The 22,110-nt window shown below is 43.4% G+C and overlaps 1 protein-coding gene across 1 annotated transcript in view; it reads left to right on the top strand.

Moving 5' to 3' along the window:
• The first annotated feature begins 473 nt into the window (after positions 1-473).
• zgc:77752 (uncharacterized protein LOC393862 homolog) overlaps positions 474-22,110 on the top strand; it is a 29,281-nt gene continuing 7,644 nt past the window's right edge. The window contains exons 1-4 of the mRNA XM_063072215.1: positions 474-629; positions 15,689-15,904; positions 18,512-18,592; positions 18,957-19,075. Of these exons, the coding sequence (XP_062928285.1) occupies positions 15,726-15,904; positions 18,512-18,592; positions 18,957-19,075 (379 nt within the window). The 5' untranslated portion in view covers positions 474-629; positions 15,689-15,725. The remainder of the gene's footprint in view (positions 630-15,688; positions 15,905-18,511; positions 18,593-18,956; positions 19,076-22,110) is intronic.

Below are 22,110 nucleotides of genomic sequence, written 5' to 3'. Positions count from 1 at the left end.
TATCTGTCCCTTACTTCTGATTTCCTCATCTTTTGCTCTAACCTCCCCCCATTAACTTCATTCCCCTTATTCTTCCTCCTCTACTATCCTACCTTTGCCTCCTCACTCTTTTCCCCATTCTATTTATTGGATCTCATATCCCACACTCTCAGCAATCTGAACTCTGGGAAATCTTTTGCAGGATTTAAGAGCGATAGAGACAGTAGTGGGTTGGAGATGGTCTGCGTAGTTGAAGCTCCCTTACACAAGTTGGATGATAGCAAGATTTATACATTGAGTGCTAGCCTAATGCAACTCTCACCCATCCCAGTAAATCTTTTGAAGTGGAATGGAAATGAAAGTTGAACAGGATGTGCACTAGGACCCTGCGGACATAATGCCCTTATAAATGAATCAGGTGCAAGTACCTAATAAACCAAAGATACGTAGTTACCTGATGCCAGTGTGTTAACAGATCTGTTCCCTGTGCGAGTTGTGAAGGGTGGTGTGGTCATGCTCTCACTGTTAAACCTTCAAGCAGAAAGACTGCACAGCTGCTTCAGACCAGAAGTACAATTATACTGATGGGAGCATCTTGAAAGGTCAGGAATCTAGGAATTCGCTCCCAGAGGAGCGTGCTGTTACAACGGGTAAGTCTGACTTTCTCTAAGTACTAGCCACTGCCTAAGGAGAGCTTGGTATCTGCTGTTAAACTTTAATGTGGTCTGATTTTATTCTTCTGTTTTAAAACAACTGACCTCAATTTCATATCATTTTGTTAAGAATATTTTCTTTTTCTTCGAAGTATTGATAAACAGGTTTAATTTAGTAGCGAAATTAAAGTCAGTATCTACCTCTGCCTTAAATACATTTCAATCCTTTGCTTTTGTTGCACTTGGAGGAACAAATTCCAAGGCTTACAACCTTCTAAAACCCTTCAGGAATTTGTACACACTCTTCTAAGTTGCAGTGGATCTGAACCTAACCTGTGCAAACTTTTCTCATTAGACAATCCTCCCATTTCAAAGTGTAGACTCATAAACCTCCAAACTGCTTTCAATATATTCTCATCCTCCCTTAAATAATGCAATGAATATCCTGTGCAGAATCCTAGATCTGATCTCACCTTCTACAACTGAAGCATAATCTTCCCACTTTTGTATTGATAACCTGGCTATTAGCTTTTCCTGCTACTAGCTCAACCTGCATGTTAGCTTTTTGCAAATCATACACTTGTGCACCCAGGTTATTCAATATTGCAAGTTCTGTAAGAACCGGCTTTATTTTTCCTGTTAAAGTGGAGAATTTTACATGCTTTCCACATAATACTCCATTTGTCAGATCTTTGCACACTCACTTAATCCACCTATATCTTTTATTGGCTTTCTTACTCACACACAATTTATTTTCCTATCTATACTGCACTCACTAAACCTGACAGCCATACCTTTTATTGTCTTTTAAATTATATTTCATAAACTTGTTTGAAAGCACACAATGCAGCTTCATTACCATTCAATACTTCAGCAAAGTCAGTCAGACTGGATTTGTCATTGACAGATATTTGTAGGCTCTTATTTATGGACCTGTGTTCCCCAAATGAGAATTAGTATTGTCCCTGTATCTGAATCACTAATATTAAGTTAAATGTCTCAATAAGCAGATTTATCCCTTTGCTGTTAGTGGACATCTTTCTTCAGTATCTCTCCTATCTTCTGGGAAGAAAAAAAATTTCTCTATTATCATGCCATAAAGTTAACAAATTTCATGACATATGCTGAAGATATTAAACCTGATTCTGATTTTGAAATATTTTGACCAGAGGCTCCAGAATTTCCATGCTTTCTTCCCTCAGCAATTTACAGCCATAGAGTCACATAGGTGCCACCACAACTGAGCATCTACCCAGACTGTGGCGTCTACCAGCACTTAGTCCATGGCTTTCTTTGCCTTGGAGATTCAAGCACTTGTCCGAATACCTATTCGCTGAGGAAGTACCCGACCCCACCACCCTCTCAGTCAATGCATTGCTGATTCCAGCTACCTTCTCCGTCCAAAGGTTACGATATATCTGATCCAGACTAATTGTCTTTACTCAAAAACAAGTTTATAAACATTGACTTCTAAAAGGAAGGAGAAAAGTTGGCTTGCAGCTTTGGAGTTTACAATCTTTGACATCTGATGTCTTTAAAACTTGATAATCTTTGAGTCCCAGTTTATTTAATCTAGCATTTGTACTATCTCCTACTTTCTGGGTAATTTGGCGGTATCCTCATCTCTAGCAAAGCCAGACAAAAAACATTCAAGCTAACCATGCCCTTTGGCTCCCAAGGGCTTTCTTCTTCCACTTGGTCCCTCGACAGCACATCCTTCAGCTCTCATTTTACCATTTGTATGTCTGAAAAGCACTCGTTATTTGCTTTTTATCTCATCACTCCCGACTTCCCTCATCACTCTTTCGTTCCCCTTCATTTATTCTGCATGATTTACTACTGGTCGTGTACCGGTCATTTAATATGAATTTTGCTTTGGTTTTATTTACAATTCCTTTCATCCTATGGTGAGCTCCTTAGCTCTTGTATTGCTTCAAGGGAATAAGCTTACTTTTGTCTCTTTCCTTGCTCAATGACTACATTAATAGCTAACCTGATGAAGGGGCCAGAAATATCGACTGTTTACTCTTTTCCACAGATGCTGCCTGGCCTGCTGAATTCCCCCAGCATTTTGTGTGTGTGTCGCTATTAATAGCTAACAATTGCTCTCACTCAAACACGAGGAATTCTGCAGATGCTGGAAATTCAAGCAACACACATCAAAGTTGCTGGTGAACGCAGCAGGCCAGGCAGCATCTCTAGGAAGAGGTACAGTCGACGTTTCGGGCCAAGACCCTTCGTCAGGACTAACTGAAAGAAGAGTTAGTAAGAGATTTGGAAGTGGGAGGGGGAGATCCAAAATGATAGGAGAAGACAGGAGGGGAAGGGATGGAGCCAAGAGCTGGACAGGTGATAGGCAAAAGGGATATGAGAGGATCATGGGACAGGAGGCCCAGCGAGAAGGAAAAGGGGGAGGGGGGGGAACCCAGATGATGGGCAAGGGGTATAGTCAGAGGGACAGAGGGAGGAAAAAGAAGAGTGAGAGAAAGAATGTGTGTATATAAATTACGGATGGGGTACGAGGGGGAGGTGGGGCATTAGCGGAAGTTAGAGAAGTCGATGTTCATGCCATCAGGTTGGAGGCTACCCAGACGGAATATAAGGTGTTGTTCCTCCAACCTGAGTGTGGCTTCATCTTTACAGTAGAGGAGGCCGTGGACAGACATATCAGAATGGGAATGGGATGTGGAATTAAAATGTGTGGCCACTGGGAGATCCTGCTTTCTCTAGCGGACAGAGCGTAGGTGTTCAGCAAAACCATCTCCCAGTCTGCGTCGGATCTCGCCAATAAATAGAAGGCCACATCGGGAGCACCGGACGCAGTGTATCACCCCAGCTGACTCACAGGTGAAGTGTCGCCTCACTTGGAAGGACTGTTTGGGGCCCTGAATGGTGGTGAGGGAGGAAGTGTAAGGGCATGTGTAGCACTTGTTCCGCTTACAAGGATAAGTGCCAGGTGGGAGATTGGTGGGGAGGGATTGGGGGGACGAATGGACAAGGGAGTCGCGTAGGGAGCGATCCCTGCGGAAAGCGGGGGGGTAGGGAAAGATGTGCTTAGGGGTGAGATCCTGTTGGAGGTGGCGGAAGTTATGGAGAATTATATGTTGGATCTGGAGGCTGGTGGGGTGGTAGGTGAGGACAAGGGGAACCCTATTCCTAGTGGGGTGGCGGGAGGATGGAGTGAGAGCAGATGTACGTGAAATGGGGGAGATGCGTTTGAGTGCAGAGTTGATGGTGGAGGAAGGGAAGCCCCTTTCTTTAAAAAAGGAGGACATCTCCCTTGTCCTGGAATGAAAAGCCTCATCCTGAGAGCAGATGCGGCGGAGACAGAGGAATTGCGAGAAGGGGATGGCATTTTTGCAAGAGTCAGGGTGAGAAGAGGAATAGCCCAGATAGCTGTGAGAGTCAGTAGGCTTATAGTAGACATCAGTGGATAAGCTGTCTCCGGAGATAGAGACAGAAAGATCTAGAAAGGGGAGGGAGGTGTCGGAAATAGAAATGGCCACACATTTTAATTCCACATCCCATTCCCATTCTGACATGTCTATCCATGGCCTCCTCTACTGTAAAGATGAAGCTACACTCGGGTTGGAGGAACAACACCTTATATTCCGTCTGGGTAGCCTCCAACCTGATGGCATGAACATTGACTTCTCCAACTTCTGCTAATGCCCTACCTCCCCCTTGTACTCCATCTGTTATTTATATACACACATTCTTTCTCTCTCACTCTCCCTTTTATCCCTCTGTCCCCCTCACTATACCCCTTGCCCAACCTCTGGGTTCCCCCCTCCCCCTTTTCCTTCTCCCTAGGCCTTCTGTCCCATGATCCTCTCATATCCCCTTTGACAGTCAACTGTCCAGCTCTTGGCTCCATCCCTCCCCCTCCTGTCTTCTCCTATCATTTTGGATCTCCCCCTCCCCCTCCCACTTTAAAATCTCTTACTAACTCTTCCTTCAGTTAGTCCTGACGAAGGGTCTTGGCCTGAAACGTCAACTGTACCTCTTCCTAGAGATGCTGCCTGGCCTGCTGTGTCCAACAGCAACTTTGATGTGTGTTATTTGCTCTCACTCCATGTGTACATTAAGGTAATCAAAATTCAGTAACTAAGGAAATAACCCATATGATAAACAAACAAAAAATGTTTGATCTTATCATTATGCTAACAAATGCATATTAGCATACATCTCTGTTGAAGTAAAAGAGCTTTGAGATTGTGGGGCCTACAGTCTAGTCTGTATCTTTTTGAATTCACTAATTGGAATTGCAATTTGTCACAGTTGGCTCATGATTAACGCCTTGAACAATCTTGAGCTGGTTTGAATTTGTTGCCCATTTACTTTAAGTAATGACCAGCCCATGCATTCCTTTAGAAGAACTCAGCATTGGGTTTAGATGCAATAAATATGAATAAGTATTCCAGTGGGCGACAGTGTAGTGGTTAGCATGATGTTTTTACAGTCTGACCCATCCGACTTCAATTCTGACGTCATCTGTAAGGAGCCTGTATATCCTCCCCGTGAAAAGCATGTGTTTTCTCCTAGTGTCTAAAGACACAGTAAATTATTGGTCATTGTAAATTGTCCCGCAATTAGGCTAGGGTTAGATTGGGGGTGGGGGGGGGGTTGCTGGGTGTTGCAACTCGAGGGGCTGGAAGAGTCTAATCTGTGCTATATCTCAATAAATTAATAAGTATATGAGTTCTGGATTCACAAGCCTAGGAATGAAACACCAGAGAAAGATCTCAGCCTAACTCCAACACTATTAAAATATGGCTACTCACTTCTGAAACCTAATGGCAATGTGTCATTTTTACCATCAAAACACCAGATCCATCTCTCAAGGATACATGCTCCATTTCTCATCCACATTCCATCTTTCTCCAACACCTCTGCATCTCTCTTCATCAGCATCCCTACTGCCATACACAATGTCTGCCTCTCCCACAAAGGTTTCACCTCTATCAGACTGAGGGTACAACTGTCACATAAACATTCTGCAAAGTGTTTTTTCATCTCTCTGAACTTTCCATCTCTCACGCACATCTCTTTGACCTTGCCTCCTCAAACCTGTCCCCTCACCCTCACCCTCACCCACAGCTGCTCAAACTCTTCTACCAATTAATACATATTCCCACAAGCCTATTCTATCTTCCCCTCTCTTGTTCGGTTTCCTAGACACCTGAGTCTTTCACCGCACCAGCTCCATCTCTGCTGCATCTGTTCTATCTCTTCACGTACTGGTCCACCTCTCCCATGTGACTCTTCTATCTCATATCCAACTTTTCTATTTGTCTCCCACACACCTGATCAATCACTACTCCTGCTGTACCGTACATAACAGTTCTAACCCATGCACGTGCATGTAACATCTCTTACAAACTTGTTGTAACTCTCACGAGCCCCTGTTCCATCTCAGATGCCCATTCTTCCTCACCATAGCTGTTCTTCAAAGTTTAAAGTAAATTTATTAACAAAGTATGTTAATGTCGCCATATGCAGCCCTGAGATTCATTTTCTTGCGGGTATATCACACTTGATACAAACACACACAATAGAATCAGTGAAAGGCTACACACAAACACGGACAAACATCCAATGTGCAAAAGATGACAAACTGTGTATATAAACAAATAATTATTATAATAATGAATAAATGTAATGAGTTTTATTGAGGACATTAGTTGAAAGGTCCATAGGTTGTGAAATCAGTTCAGTGTTGAGATTGGTGAAGTTACACTTGGAGTACTGTGTCCAGTTCTGGTCACCTCACTATAGGAAGGATGTGGAAGCATTGGAAAGGGTACAGAGGAGATTTACCAGGATGCTGCCTGGTTTAGAGAGTATGCATTATGATCAGAGATTAAGGGAGCTAGGGCTTTACTCTCTGGAGAGAAGGAGGATGAGAGGAGACATGATAGAGGTGTACAAGATATTAAGAGGAATAGATAGAGTGGATAGCCAGCGTCTCTTTCCCAGGGCACCACTGCTCAATACAAGAGGACATGGCTTTAAGGTAAGGGGGTGGGGGGAGTTCAAGGGGGGTATTAGAGGAAGATTTTTTACTCAGAGAGTGGTTGGTGCGTGGAATGCACTGCCTGAGTCAGTGGTGGAGGCAGATACACTAGTGAAGTTTAAGAGACTACTAGACAGGTATATGGAGGAATTTAAGGTGGGGGCTTATATGGGAGGCAGGGTTTGAGGGTCGGCATGACATTGTGGGCTGAAGGGCCTGTACTGTGCTGTACTATTCTATGTTATCCACTCTGGTTCAAGAGCCTGATGTTTGTAGGGTAGTAACTGCTCCTGAATCTGGTGGTGTGGGACCTTGGGCTCCTGTACATCCTTCCTGATGGCAGCAGTGAGAAGAGAGCATGGCCAGGATGCTGGGGGTCCCTGATGATGTATTCTGCCTTCTTAATCCAGCACTGCTTGGTAGATGAGCTCAGTGATGGGATGGACTTTGCCTGTGTTGGAATGTGCTGAATACATCACTTTTTTTGGTAGGCTTTTGATGGTGATAAAAGGCTAAATATTGGCCAAAATACTCAACTGATCCCCTACCCAAGTTTGAATGGGTATCTTGCATCCATACGGAGGTTGAGAGAAGGGTGCATGTGAATATGTGAAAAGTATCCAAGAGCTACCTTCTGAAGGATCAATGCTTCGGCCTCACATAAATCCTGATCACATTTTAAACCATGCTCAGGCTGGTCCTAGAACTCCAACCAGATTCTTTTTCTGCCTCAGCCCAAATACAGGAAAGCAATCAAGCAAACAACAGGAATTCTGCAGATGCTGGAAATTCAAGCAACACACATCAATGTTGCTGGTGAACGCAGCAGGCCAAGCAGCATCTATAGGAAGAGGCGCAGTCGACGTTTCAGGCCGAGACCCTTCGTCATGACTAACTGAAGGAAGGAATCAAGCAATTAGTTGAGTACTAAGATGGAATTGAACCAGGAACATCTCTGTTCCATGTGGCTCTTTGTCAGACTGCTTGATGTCCAATCACACTGAATTGTTATGTGTTACCTCTAAGAACTACTACTCACTGGGTTTCTTGTCACTAGTAGAGACAAAAGACACAGACCGTCTCCATCCAGCTCCCAACAACCTCTACGAAACTCACAAATGTGGCGTTTTCCCTCTTTTTGTTAAACTGTCTTTCAGTGAAAGGAAACTCATCAATATGACCGATTATGAAGAAGAGTTCAGCAATAACCTACACTAACAATTTGGATATTGTTTAACACCTTTCACCCTTCATCATGTCCTGAAGCAATTTACAAGCAGAGAAGAGTAGTAAACGTTATTTTAGGAAAGCTGAAAGCCGGCTTAAATGCAGCGGGGTTCCACTGACAGATGTGATAACGAATAGATTATCTGCTTAAAGTGATGGGAACATGAATGTTCCCCGAATCAGTGGCAATGATTAAAGGTGGAATCTTGGTTTGACAAAGCTGATGTAATAACTGGAGGTAGTGTCTTTTGAATAACTAATCTATATCAAATATCTGACCCCTTCGGTGGACATAGAAGATCCTACAACACTATTACAAACAAGATCATAAGATTAATCCTTCATTCCCTGGCGATATCTTCATTCTATAAACATTATTGAAACCAAAACAAATTGGTCATTAGCATATTGCTGTTTATAGGATCTTGCTGTGCTGGTTACATTTTCTGTGTTTCAACAGTAAATACGTGTTCAAGTTTATTGTCGCCTGACTGTACATATGTATAACAAAATGAAACAACATTACTCTGGACCATGGTGCACCCACAAAATATATAGTGCACCCGGCACATAAACCAAAATTACCATAAATAAGTTAATAATTTATCATTCATAATGCATGTAGTGGTGGAAGGGTATTCATTAGTCTCACAGCCTGAGGGAAGAAGCTGTTCCCCAGTCTGGCAGTCCTAGTCATGACGCTCCTGTACCTCCTTTCTGATAGTAGTGGGTCAAAGAGATTGTGGGATGGCTGGTAGGCATCCTCAACAATGCTTTGAGCCCTTTGTATACAATGCTCCCAGTAAATGTCACAAATAGAGGGGAGGGAGACTTCAGTGGTATCCTCGGCAGTCTTTACTATCCTCTCTGGGGTCTTGCAATCTGATGCTTTGCACCTTCCATGACACAAAATTATGCAGTCAGAATAACACGCTTGATGGTGCTCCTTTCAAAGTGTTGCATCGCCCATAAAACATTTTAGGATTTTCTGCAGCTGAGAAAGCTATTTTGGAAATGCAACCCTGTCTTTCCAATATGTGCAATAAAGGAACAGCAGTTATAATGGGTGACTTCAATCTACATGTAGACTGGGTGAACCAAATTGGTAAGGGTGCTGAGGAAGAGGATTTCTTGGAATGTATGCGGGATGTTTTTTTGAACCAACATGTCGGGGAACCAACTAGAGAGCAGGCTATTCTAGACTGGGTATTGAGCAATGAGGAAGGATTAATTAGCAATCTTGTCGTGAGAGGCCCCTTGGGTAATAGTGACCATAATATGGTGGAATTCTTCATTAAGATGGAGAGTGACATAGTCAATTCAGAAACAAAGGTTCTGAACTTAAAGAGGGGTAACTTTGAAGATGTGAGACGTGAATTAGCTAAGATAGACTGGCAAATGACACTTAAAGGGTTGACGGTGGATATGCAATGACAAGCATTTAAAGGTTGCATGGATGAACTACAACAATTGTTCATCCCAGTTTGGCAAAAGAATAAATCAAGGAAGGTAGTGCACCTGTGGCTGACAAGGGAAATTAGGGATAGTATCAATTCCAAAGAAGAAGCATACAAATTAGCCAGAAAAAGTGGTTCACCTGAGGACTGGGAGGAATTCAGAGTTCAGCAGAGAAGGACAAAGGGCTTAATAAGGAAGGGGAAAAAAGATTATGAGAGAAAACTGGCAGGGAACATAAAAACTGACTGTAAAAGCGTTTATAGATATGTGAAAAGAAAATGATTGGTTAAGACAAATGTAGGTCCCCTACAGACAGAAACAGGTGAATTGATTATGGGGAGCAAGGACATGGCAGACCAATTGAATAATTTCTTTGGTTCTGTCTTCACTAAGGAGGACATAAATAATCTTCCGGAAATAGTAGGGGACAGAGGGTCCAGTGAGATGGAGGAACTGAGGGAAATACATGTTAGTAGGGAAGTGGTGTTAGGTAAATTGAAGAGATTAAAGGCAGATAAATCCCCAGGGCCAGATGGTCTGCATCCCAGAGTGCTTAAGGAAGTAGCCCAAGAAATAGTGGATGCATTAGTGATAATTTTTCAAAACTCTTTAGATTCTGGACTAGTTCCTGAGGATTGGAGGGTGGCTAATGTAACCCCACTTTTTAAAAAAGGAGGGAGAGAGAAACTGGGGAATTATAGACCGGTTAGCCTGACATCGGTGGTGGGGAAACTGCTAGAGTCAGTTATCAAAGACGTGATAACAGCACATTTAGAAAGTACTGAAATCATCGGACAAAGTCAGCATGGATTTGTGAAAGGAAAATCATGTCTGACGAATCTCATAGAATTTTTTGAGGATGTAACTAGTAGAGTGGATAGGGGAGAACCAGTGGATGTGGTATATTTGGATTTTCAGAAGGCTTTTGACAAGGTCCCACACAGGAGATTAGTGTGCAAACTTAAAGCACACGGTATTGGGGGTAAGGTATTGATGTGGATAGAGAATTGGTTGGCAGACAGGAAGCAAAGAGTGGGAATAAACGGGACCTTTTCAGAATGGCAGGCAGTGACTAGTGGGGTACTGCAAGGCTCAGTGCTGGGACCCCAGTTGTTTACAATATATATTAATGACTTGGATGAGGGAATTAAATGCAGCATCTCCAAGTTTGCAGATGACACGAAGCTGGGCGGCAGTGTTAGCTGTGAGGAGGATGCTAAGAGGATGCAGGGTGACTTGGATAGGTTAGGTGAGTGGGCAAATTCATGGCAGATGCAATTTAATGTGGATAAATGTGAGATTATCCACTTTGGTGGCAAGAACAGGAGAACAGATTATTATCTGAATGGTGGCCGATTAGGAAAAGGGGAGGTGCAACGAGACCTGCGCGTCATTATACACCAGTCATTGAAAGTGGGCACGCAGGTACAGCAGGCGGTGAAAAAGGCGAATGGTATGCTGGCATTCATAGCAAGAGGATTTGAGTACAGGAGCAGGGAGGTACTACTGCAATTGTACAAGGCCTTAGTGAGACCACACCTGGGGTATTGTGTGCAGTTTTGGTCCCCTAATCTGAGGAAAGACATCCTTGCCATAGAGGGAGTACAAAGAAGGTTCACCAGATTGATTCCTGGGATGGCAGGACTTTCATATGATGAAAGACTGGATGAACTAGGCTTATACTCGTTGGAATTTAGAAGATTGAGGGAGGATCTTATTGAAACGTATAAAATTCTAAAGGGATTGGACAGGCTAGATGCAGAAAGATTGTTCCCGATGTTGGGGAAGTCCAGAACGAGGGGTCACAGTTTGAGGATAAAGGGGAGGCCTTTTAGGACCAAGATGAGGAAAAACTTCTTCACACAGTGGTGAATCTGTGGAATTCTCTGCCACAGGAAACAGTTGAGGCCAGTTCATTGGCTATATTTAAGAGGGAGTTAGATATGGCCCTTGTGGCTAAAGGGATCAGGGGGTATGGAGGGAAGGCAGGTACAGGGTTCTGAGTTGAATGATCAGCCATGATCATACTGAATGGCAGTGCAGGCTTGAAGGGCTGAATGGCCTACTCCTGCACCTATTTTCTATTTTCTATATTGTGGGCTCCAGATACGTTCAAGTTTGTGTGAGAGCACTTGATATATAGTCTCCAAGGACACAAGTACAGAGTGATGTGGAAACCTGTTGGCGATGTCCCAATAGCCACACAACTACTTTGCAATGAAATGCAAACAACAGGAATTCTGCAGATGCTGGAAATTCAATGCTGCTTGGCCTGCTGCGTTCACCAGCAACTTTGATGTATGCTGCAATGAAATGGATGTGTTTTATCATCCTACCAAAGTGTGAGCCCAGATGTGTTTGGCATTGAACCAGCATCTTTCAACATCAATTTGAATTAGTATTTGGGCAAGATTTTTGTTAACTATCACTTGAATACTGAATTTCTTGAAGGATCACAGTATGATCAAGCAACACACATCAAAGTTGCTGGTGAACACAGCAGGCCAGGCAGCATCTCTAGGAAGAGGTACAGTCGACGTTTCTGGCCGAGCCCTTCGTCAGGACTAACTGAAGGAAGAGCTAGTAAGAGATTTGAAAGGGGGAGGGGGAGATCCAAAATGATAGGAGAAGACAGGAGGGGGAGGGATGGAGCCAAGAGCTGGACAGGTGATTGGCAAAGGGGATATGAGAGGATCATGGTACAGGAGGCCCAGGGAGAAAGACAAGCGGGGGGGGGGAACCCAGAGGATGGGCAAGGGGTATAGTCAGAGGGACAGAGGGAGAAAAAGGAGAGTGAGAGAAAGAATGTATTAATGGATTTGCGGCTAAATTTGCCGTTGATTGATTCCTGGGATGGCAGGACTTTCATATGATGAAATTCTGGATCGACTAGGCTTATACTCTCTGGAATTTTGAAGATTGAGGGGGGATCTGATTGAAACGTATAAAATTCTAAAGGGATTGGACGGGCTAGATGCAGGAAGATTGTTCCCGATGTTGGGGAAGTCCAGAACGAGGGGTCACAGTTTGAGGATAAAGGGGAAGCCTTTTGGGACTGAGATGAGGAAAAACTTCTTCACACAGAGAGTGGCGAATCTGTGGAATTCTCTGCCACAGGAAACAGTTGAGGCCAGTTCATTGGCTATATTTAAGAGGGAGTTAGATAAGGCCCTTGTGGCTAAAGGGATCGGGGGTATGGAGAGAAGGCAGGTACAGGGTTCTGAGTTGGATGATCAGCCATGATCGTACTGAATGGCGGTGCAGGCTTGAAGGGCCGAATGGCCTACTCCTGCACCTATTTTCTATGTTTCTATGATACAAAGATAGGTGGAGGAGTGGGTAGTGTTGAGGAAACAAACAGCCTGCAGAGAGAGTTTAGGTGAATGGACAAAGAAGTGGCAAATGAAATACAATGTTGGAAATTGTATGATCATGCACTTTGTTGGAAGAAATAAATGGGCAGACTATTATTTAGATGGGGAGAGAATTCAAAATGCAGAGATGCAAAGGGACTTGGGAGTCCTTGTGCAGGATACCCTAAAGGTTGACCTCCAGGTTGAGTTGGTGGTGAAGAAGGGGAATGCAATGTTGGCATCCATTTCTAGAGGTATAGAATATAAGAACAGGAAAATGAGAGGGGATCTCACAGAAACATTCAGAATGTTAAAAGGCCTGAACAGATTTGATATGGCAAAGTTATTTCCCATGGTAGGGGATTCTAAGACGAGGGCATGACTTCAGGATTGAAGGACATCCATTTAGAACTGAGATGCGGAGAAATGACTTTAGTCAGAGGGTGGTAAATCTGTGGAATTTGTTGCCACGAGCAGCTGTGGAGGCCAAGTCATTGGGTGCATTTAAGGCAGATAGAGATAGGTTCTTGATTAGCCAGAGCATCAAAGGGTATGGGGAGAAGGCAAGGGAGTGGGGCTGACTGGAAGAATTGGATCAGCCCATGATTGAAATGCGAAGTATACTTGATGGGCCAAATGGCCTATTTCTGCTCCCATATCTTATAGTCTTGTGGATTATTTCAACCAACTAATCCTGACTGATGGGCTTTTTGCCACAATCAGTGCTCCACCTGACTAATCAGCTTCTGCTATTATTTGACAGTAATCAAGCAGATATTTTGTACAGTAACAAAGATAACAGTGTAAAATATGGATCTTGACTCATTCTACTTTTGTGCTTCTCTCTGCCTTTCCTCCCCTATTTTTTCTACCCTTCCTTGAGGCTTATCATCTCCTCTCTTTTCCCATGGCTAATTTTAGATTGCAAACCCATGGAGTGTAGCTCATAGAATATTACAGCTCAGTTCAGACCCTTTGACCACAATATTGTGCCAACCTTATAAACCTACTCTAAGATCAATTTAACCTTTTCTTTCTTCATAGCCTTTAATTTTTCTTTCATCCATGGCAGATGCAATTTAATGTGGATAAATGTGAGGTTATCCACTTTGGTGGCAAAAACAGGAAAACAGATTATTATCTGAATGGTGGCCAATTAGGAAAAGAGGAGGTGCAATGAGACCTGGGTGTCATTGTACACCAGTCATTGAAAGTGGGCATGCAGGTACAGCAGGCGGTGAAAAAGGCAAATGGTAAGCTGGCATTCATAGCAAGAGGATTCCACCACACCTGGAGTATTGTGTGCAGTTTTGGTCCCCTAATCTGAGGAAAGACATTCTTGCCATAGAGGGAGTACAAAGAAGGTTCACCAGATTGATTCCTGGGATGGCAGGACTTTCAAATGATGAAAGAATGGATTGACAAGGCTTATACTGTCTGGAATTTAGAAGATTCGGTGGGGGGGGGGGGAATCTTATTGAAACGTATAAAATTCTAAAGGGATTGGACAGGCTAGATGCAGGAAGATTGTTCCCGATGTTGGGGAAGTCCAGAACCAGAGGTCACAGTTTAAGGATAAAGGGGAAGCCTTTTAGGACCAAGATGAGGAAAAACTTCTTTACACAGGGAGAGGTGAATCTGTGGAATTCTCTGCCACAGGAAACAGTTGAGGCCAGTTCATTGGCTATATTTAAGAGGGAGTTAGATATGGCCCTTGTGGCTAAAGGGATCAGGGGGTATGGAGGGAAGGCAGGTACAGGGTTCTGAGTTGGATGATCAGCCATGATCATACTGAATGGCAGTGCAGGCTTGAAGGGCCGAATGGCCTACTCCTGCACCTATTTTCTATGTTTCTTTGTTTCTATCTAAGAGTTTTAAAAATATCCCTAATACATCTGCTCAATCACCACCGCCTGGCTGGAGTGATGGGCTCTGAGCACCTACCGCTGTCTTTTTAATAACCTTACCTCCGGCATGATCCCATGCTTTCCTCTAATCACCTGAAAATTATGCTGCCTGGTATCAGCCATTTCCGCCCTGGGGAAAAGTGATTTTGGCTGTCCACTCAATCTGTGCCTCTTATCATCTTGTACACCTCAGTCAAGTCATGTTTATTGTAGTTTAACTGTACATATGTATACTGTCAAATGAAGCCACGTTTCTCCAGACCAGGGTGTAAAGCACAGCTGCACCCAGAAACACAATAACTTAGGAAAGTAAGAATTAAATCGACAAATAGATTACACATAGATGAATAAAGTGCCTAAATTAAATATTGTGGAGTACAGTACAATATTTGGTGACACTTTGAATGTGATGCGACAGGGAATTCAGGAGCCGAAAGGCCTGAGGGTAGAAACTGTTTCCCATCCTGACCTTCCTAGTTTTTACTCGTTGGAGTCTCCTGCCTGATGGTGGAAAGTTAAAGAGGATGCTGGATGGATGGGTGGGATCCACGATAATGTGAAGGGCCCTGCATATGTAGTGCTCCTGATAAATGTCCCTGATGGATGGTAAGGAGGTTCCCATGATCCTCCCAGCTGTTCTCACGGTACTCTGTCAGAACTTCCATTCTGATGCTCTGCTGCTCCCGTACCAGCTTGTCAGGATGCCTCCAAGGGTGGTCCTATAAAATTCAGTTAAAATGGGGAGGTGCAGGAAGCCTCACGCCTCAGTCTCCTCTGGAAGTGGAAGATGCTGTGGCTTCTCATTCAGGGAGGAGGTATTGAAAGACCAGGTGAGGTCATCTGTGATGTGAACTCCCCCCTAACTGTCTCTACGGAGGAACCACGATTGCACAGAAGGAGATTGCTCATCTCCACCTTCCTAAAGTCCACAATCATTTCCTTAGTCTTCTCCATGTTCAGACTTGGGTTGTTGGAAGTAAATCTTGTCTACTTACACTTTTTGGGTTTCAAGCTGTTGCCAGACATCACTTGGTATCCCATCGTCCACCTGTGCATTTCTTATTCTGAACCTTTTCCTTCTTCTGCTCATTCTAGTTGGGAGTTGTTCAGAACTTGTCACTCTCAGCCGGGCATGACCCTGCAGATCCCCATGCCACGTCCCACTTACTCCACAGCTCGAGAGAACCTCATCAAGGCAGTACCACCCCACCTGATCTGCTCTCTGGTGTGCGGAGGGAAGCAGTGTCGCTACGAGGGACCCGATGATTGGACCCTGCAGCAGCAAGCGATCCGGGGCGTGTTCTCAGCATGGTAGGTTGACCCTTGCAAGCATTGGTTGGTTTGCAAGGCAGCTGAAAGTAGGAAGTGGCCAAAGGCATCCCCGTTTGGCATTAGCTTCCCAGAGAAAGATTCCAAGCATAAATATGTGTTGAAAATGACCTCTTAGAATGTGAAGGTAATTGGTAAGTGCTGAAAATGATCAGTGTGTGGGAGCGGAGGAAGAAGAAACAAAGAAAGGTTGCACTTTGGGAGGACCAGCCAGGGTCGGTCATACGAGGTGAATGGTAGGGTTCTGAGGAGTGCAGTAAGACAAAAGGATCTGGAAATACACATCTATAATTCCCTGAAAGTGGTGTCATAGGTAGACAGGATCCGAAAGGAAGCTTTCGGCACATTGGCCTTCATAGGTCAATGTACTGACTACCAGAGTTGGCATGTTATGTTGAGATTGCTTAAAACATTGCTAGTCATAGTCATACTTTATTGATCCCGGGGGAAATTACAGTTGCACCATAAATAATAAATAGTAATAAAACCATAAATACTTAAATAGTAATATGTAAATTATGCTAGGAAATAAGTCCAGGACCAGCCTATTGGCTCAGGGTGTCTGACCCTCCAAGGGAGGAGTTGTAAAGTTTGATGGCCACAGGCAGGAATGACTTCCTATGATGCTCTGTGTTGCATCTCAGTGGAATGAGTCTCTGGCTGAATGTAGTCCTGTGCCCACCCAGTCCATTATGTAGTGGATGGGAGATATTGACCAAGATGGCATGCAACTTGGACAGCATCCTCTTTTCAGACACCACCGTCAGAGAGTCCAGTTCCATCCCCACAACATCACTGGCCTTACAAATGAGTTTGTTGATTCTGTTGGTGTCTGCTACCCTCAGCCTGCTGCCCCAGCACACAACAGCAAACATGCTGAGGCCTAATTTGAAGTACTGTGTGCAATTTTGGTCGTCTACCTACAGGAAAGGTGCAAATAAGATTGGAAAAAGCACAGAGGAAAATGTACAAGGATATTGCTGGGACTTGAGGACCTGAGTTATAGGGAGAGGTTGAGTAGGTTTGGACTTTATTCCCTGGAATGTAGAAGATTTGGGGGAGGTTTTATAGAGATGTACAAAAGTGTGAGGGGTAAATGCAAGCAGGCTTTTTCCACTGAGGTTGGGAGAGACCACAACTAGAGGTCATGGGTTAAGGATGAAAGGTGAAATATTTAAGGGGAACATGAGGGGAAACCTCTTCACTCAGAGGGTGGTGTGAGTGTGGGAAAAAGCTATAAGTGCAAGTGGTGGATATGGAGTCAGTTTCCACATTGAAGAGAGATCTGCATGGGTATATGGGACAGTATAGAAGGCTATGGTCTGAGTGCAGGTTGTTGGAACTAGACAGTTTAATGGTTCAGCATGGGCAAGATGGGCTGAATGGCCCGTTTCTGTACTGTTGTATGACTCTATTACAGAGATGGGTTCCTTGCCAATATGCTCACAGAGTTATTGAATGATCTACGAGAAGAAGAAAACATTTTGCATGCTGTGGCCCTTCCAGCTCTTTGAAAAACCATCCAATTACACTTTCCTTGTAGCCCCACAAATAATTGAATTCAAGCATCCAATTCCATTCTGAAAGTTGCTCTGAATCTGCTTCAGTCAAAGAATACATTCCAGATTCCAACAAGCTGTTTCCTTAGATCACCTTTGGTTTTTGTGCCAATAAATTTAAGTCTATGTCCTCAGTCCTGACCCTCCTACCTGTGGAAGTAGGCTGTCCTTTATCAAAATCATTCATCTATTATACCTGCGTTAAGGAGAATATCCCTAGCTTATCCAGTATGGCAATATAATTTGTCCCCATGGATCGAACCATTCCCGTGAATCTCCCCCGGACTCATTCAATTCCATATCAATGCCTTGTCATCATCATTTAATTCTATGGTCCCAACTTAACCACAGTTACTCAGTGGGAGCCTAACCATGTTTTATAAAGGTCTTTCAAGCTCTTACTTTTATGAGTTCTTAATTTGTTTGTGGAGTAAAGAGAACACCTGTTCTTTTTCTAGTTTGTTTTGCAGTAATTGATATGATAAAATGCAGGAAATCTCCAAGGCTGCTTCAGTCCAACAGCACTACCACCCAGAAGGACAATAACAAATAGACCAGATTTAAATTGCACACATGGATATATTGTTCACTACGAAGAACTCAAATCCTGGAACACCCTGTTGAATAGGACAGTGGGAGTAGGTGGCTTATTATCACTTTCTCAATGGCAATTAATGCTTTTTTCATCAGTCACATTTTGAGAATGGATGATAATAAAAGAAATATTAGCTTTATTTGTCACCTGTACATCAAAGCATTGAAACATACAGTGAAATCCCTCATTTGCATCAACAACACAGCCCAGGGATGAGCTAGGGACTCAAGTGTTGCCATAATTTCTGCACCAACGTAGCATGCCCACAATTTACAAAACCGAATCTGTATGTCTTTTGGAATGAGAGAGGAAACTAGAGTGTGTAGAGGAAACCCACGAGGTCACAGAAGAATGTATAAACTCCTTAAAGACAGTAGCGAGAACTGAACCCTAATCTTCCAACCTAACTTGATATGTGTCCCTCTCACTCTCCAGGGTTACTGACAACATCCTGGCCATGGCAAGACCATCCACACAACTTATTAAGAAGTTCAGCATCATCAAACAGTTCAAAGGGTAGGTGTTGATAGGTAGAGGGAGATGGCATCTTGTCACCAGAGTGCCTGTTAATTCTCTTCACCCTCTGACAGTTATTCCTTCCCCAGTTTCCTTCTCCTCTTCAGTTTACCCATTGAATTACCCTCCTCAAAATTCTGATAATACCTTCTCTTTAATTGACTCCCATTCTTGACATTCTTCATAACATAATATAGTGTTCCAGTCCTTGGGGCTGTGAATAACTCTTCTAGTTCTTGTTGTTGGTACTGAGATTACTGGATTACCTTCTTCCTAATTTAAAGGGTCTGGGGTGAATTGTGGCCCCTCTGTCACAGAGATCGAATTCAGGTTAACTTCCATTTTTTTTCCTTTCTTCCCACAGGTTGAATATCAAATCTGTAATAAATCTGCAGGTACCTGGTGAGCATTGTCATTGTGGAGACCCCCTGGAGTTAAAGAGTGGGTTTTCATATTTACCTGAAATCTTCATGGAGAATGATAGTAAGTTTTCAAGTTCAAAGTAAATTTATTATCGAAGTACATATACAACCCTGAGATTAATTTTCTTGCGGGCATTCACAGTAAATACAAAGAGACATCATAGAATCAATGAAAGCCCATCACACAATAAAATGGACAAACAACCGGTGTGCCAATACAAACATAATAATAATAGATAAATAAACAATAAATATTGAGAACATGAGATGAAGAGTCCTTGAATGTGAGTCCACAGTTTGTGGGAACAGTTCAGTGGTGGGGTAAGTGAAGTTGAATGACATTATCCGCTCAGGTTCAAGAGCCTGATGGTTGAAGAGTAATAAATGTTTCCGAAGTTCAGGTTTGTTATCATCTGATTGTACATATCTACAACCAAATGAAGCAACGTTCCTCTGGACCATAGTGCACCCACACAACAAATATCACACACAGCACATAAACCAAAATATCACCGTAAATAACATAATAAAATATAATTCAAAATACATGTGTGCAGCGCAGGTCAACAGTGAACAGCTTGCTGTCTTGGTGATGAGACCTTGATGGTGACTAGTCTCACAACTTTATCAGAGAGATCTCAATACTTTGAACCTGGAAAAATGTTTCCACCTTGCAGATTGGGACAAGTATAACAATGGAGACTATAGATTATTATCTACCGTATTAGTCAAACTTCTGCCTTAGGCTCAGACCAGTATGAACCCTCAGCAGATATCCAACCTCTGCCTTGGGTTCAGACCAGTATGGACCTTCAGCAGGTGTAACTGCAACAAATTGAATGGTCATCCAACTCGCACTTTGCAACCAATTGGTTACAATAATTTCCAAATGATAACAGTGACTGGCAGGCACCAGTAACTGGCTCTGAATCAGTGTCCTGAGGAGGTAGAAGCCACCATATACTGTTAATTATTATCAGTGCTAAATTATCAACATCCTGCAGTTTAGTTGTTGAACACTAACAGAGACATAGTATATCGAAATGGAATCCATGATGCCGCCTGGCTGGCTGAGCTTTTAGCAGCATTTTCTGTTTTTATTTCAGATTAACAGTATCTACAACCGTTTGATTTTTATCTATTAAACTGGTTCAGTTTAGCATGAAGAGAGGATTATTATTAAATGGCCTGGAAATTTGCACAAAAGCACATACTGTGTACAGATATCAGTCTCTGACATTGTCCAGTTAGTGGGGTCACTTCAAGCCTTGCTCTTCATATAGTCCATGAATTGACGGGGTTTCTGGAATGTGCCAAGTCTTGTACTGGCTGCCTGGAGGGAACCTATTGTGGTAAAGGGAAAATCAAACTGGCCTTGGGCTCTGTATTTACTGTACAAGAAACAACATTTAATACCCCGTTTAGGTATGGACTTTGGACACCTCTTTGATGACAAATCTAAAATGGCAACGTCACACTCCCAGTTCAAAGTCATATCGAGGTCCCAGTAAAACTGGGACGATGTTGTTGAATTTCCTGACCATTGTTACCAACCTATGCAGTAACTGTCCTGGGTGAAACACACACAAAATGCTGGAGGAACTCAGCAGGTCAGGCAGCATCTATGGGAATAGAGAGTCGATGCTTCAGGCTGAGGCCCTTCTCGGAACTGGAAAGGAAGGGGGAAAACACCAGAATAAAAGGTGAGGGAGGGGAGGGGAAGGATGACAAGCTAGAAGGTGACAGGTGAAGTCAGGTGGGTGTGAATGGTCAAGGCTTGGAGAGGAAGAAATCTGTTGGGAGAGGAGAATGGACGATAGGAGAGAGAGGAGGAGGATGATCAAGGAGAAGTAGTAGGCAATTGAGGAGAAGAGGGAAGAGGTAGAGAGGCCCAAGTGGGGAATAGAAGAAGAGGGAAGGGGAGGGAAAAAATTAAAAGGAAGGAGAAATCAATGTTCATGCTATCAGCTTGGAGGCTACTTAGATGGAATATGAGGCGTTGCTCCTCCACCCTGAGAGTGGCCTCATCGTGGCAAAACAGGAGACCATAGATCAACATGTCGGAATGGAAATGAGGATAGAAATTGCAATAGTTGGCCACCAGGAAACTACGGTTTGGCAGATGGAGTGGAGGTGTTCAAACAAGTGAACCCCCAGTTTATGTCAATGCACCAACGTAGGGCTGGTCACCTCGGGAGCTGGATGCCTGGAATGGGAAGTGTTTAACTTGCTGAGTGTAGCCTTTCCATGCTCATCTTCACATGTAAATAGGTTCCACGGCTACAGGGAATGGCTGACACTGTGCAGTCTCCCTGCCTGTTAATAAAAATCCCTGTTTCTATTTCCACTGGGCTCAGCAGAATGGCTCTGAGTTGAATACACAAAGCTGGCAATCACTTCGCCACGTCTGGGATTTGGGACTGAGGTGAGACTAGTGTCTGGGGACTCTTGCTGACACTAATTACGAGAACCGTAAAACTCATGCTTTATGAATGATTATTTTGAGGCCTGTATAAAATAACATGACAAACCAGAAATTTAACAGAGGTGGCCTCCTGGATTAAATTACATTGAATTTGCTTCTTTATTGCTGCTCTACAGTTTCCATTCTGTCCAGTTCAGTCTGAGATGTGAGAGTTTACAGTCTGTCCAGTTCAATGTGAGATGTGAGTTTACAGTCTGTCCAGTTCAGTGTGAGATGTGTGAGTTTACAGTCTGTCCAGTTCAGTTTGAGATGGAGAGATTACAGTCTGTCCAGTCCAGTTTGAGATGGAGAGATTACAGTCTGTCCAGTCCAGTTTGAGATGGAGAGATTACAGTCTGTCCAGTCCAGTTTGTGATGGAGAGATTACAGTCTGTCCAGTCCAGTTTGTGATGGAGAGATTACAGTCTGTCCAGTCCAGTTTGAGATGGAGAGATTACAGTCTGTCCAGTCCAGTTTGAGATGGAGAGGTTACAGTCTGTCCAGTCCAGTTTGAATTGGATAGTTTTCAGTCTGTCCAGTTCAGTATGTGATGTGAGAGTTTACAGTCTGTCCAGATCAGTATAAAATGGAGATTTTACCGTCTGTCCAGTTCAGATTGAGATGTGAGAATT

The sequence above is a fragment of the Mobula hypostoma genome, chromosome 20 (genome assembly GCF_963921235.1).
Source record: "Mobula hypostoma chromosome 20, sMobHyp1.1, whole genome shotgun sequence".
NCBI lineage: Eukaryota > Metazoa > Chordata > Chondrichthyes > Myliobatiformes > Myliobatidae > Mobula > Mobula hypostoma.
The sequence above is the reverse complement of the archived record's forward strand: the minus strand, read 5'-3'. Positions and strand labels throughout refer to the sequence as shown.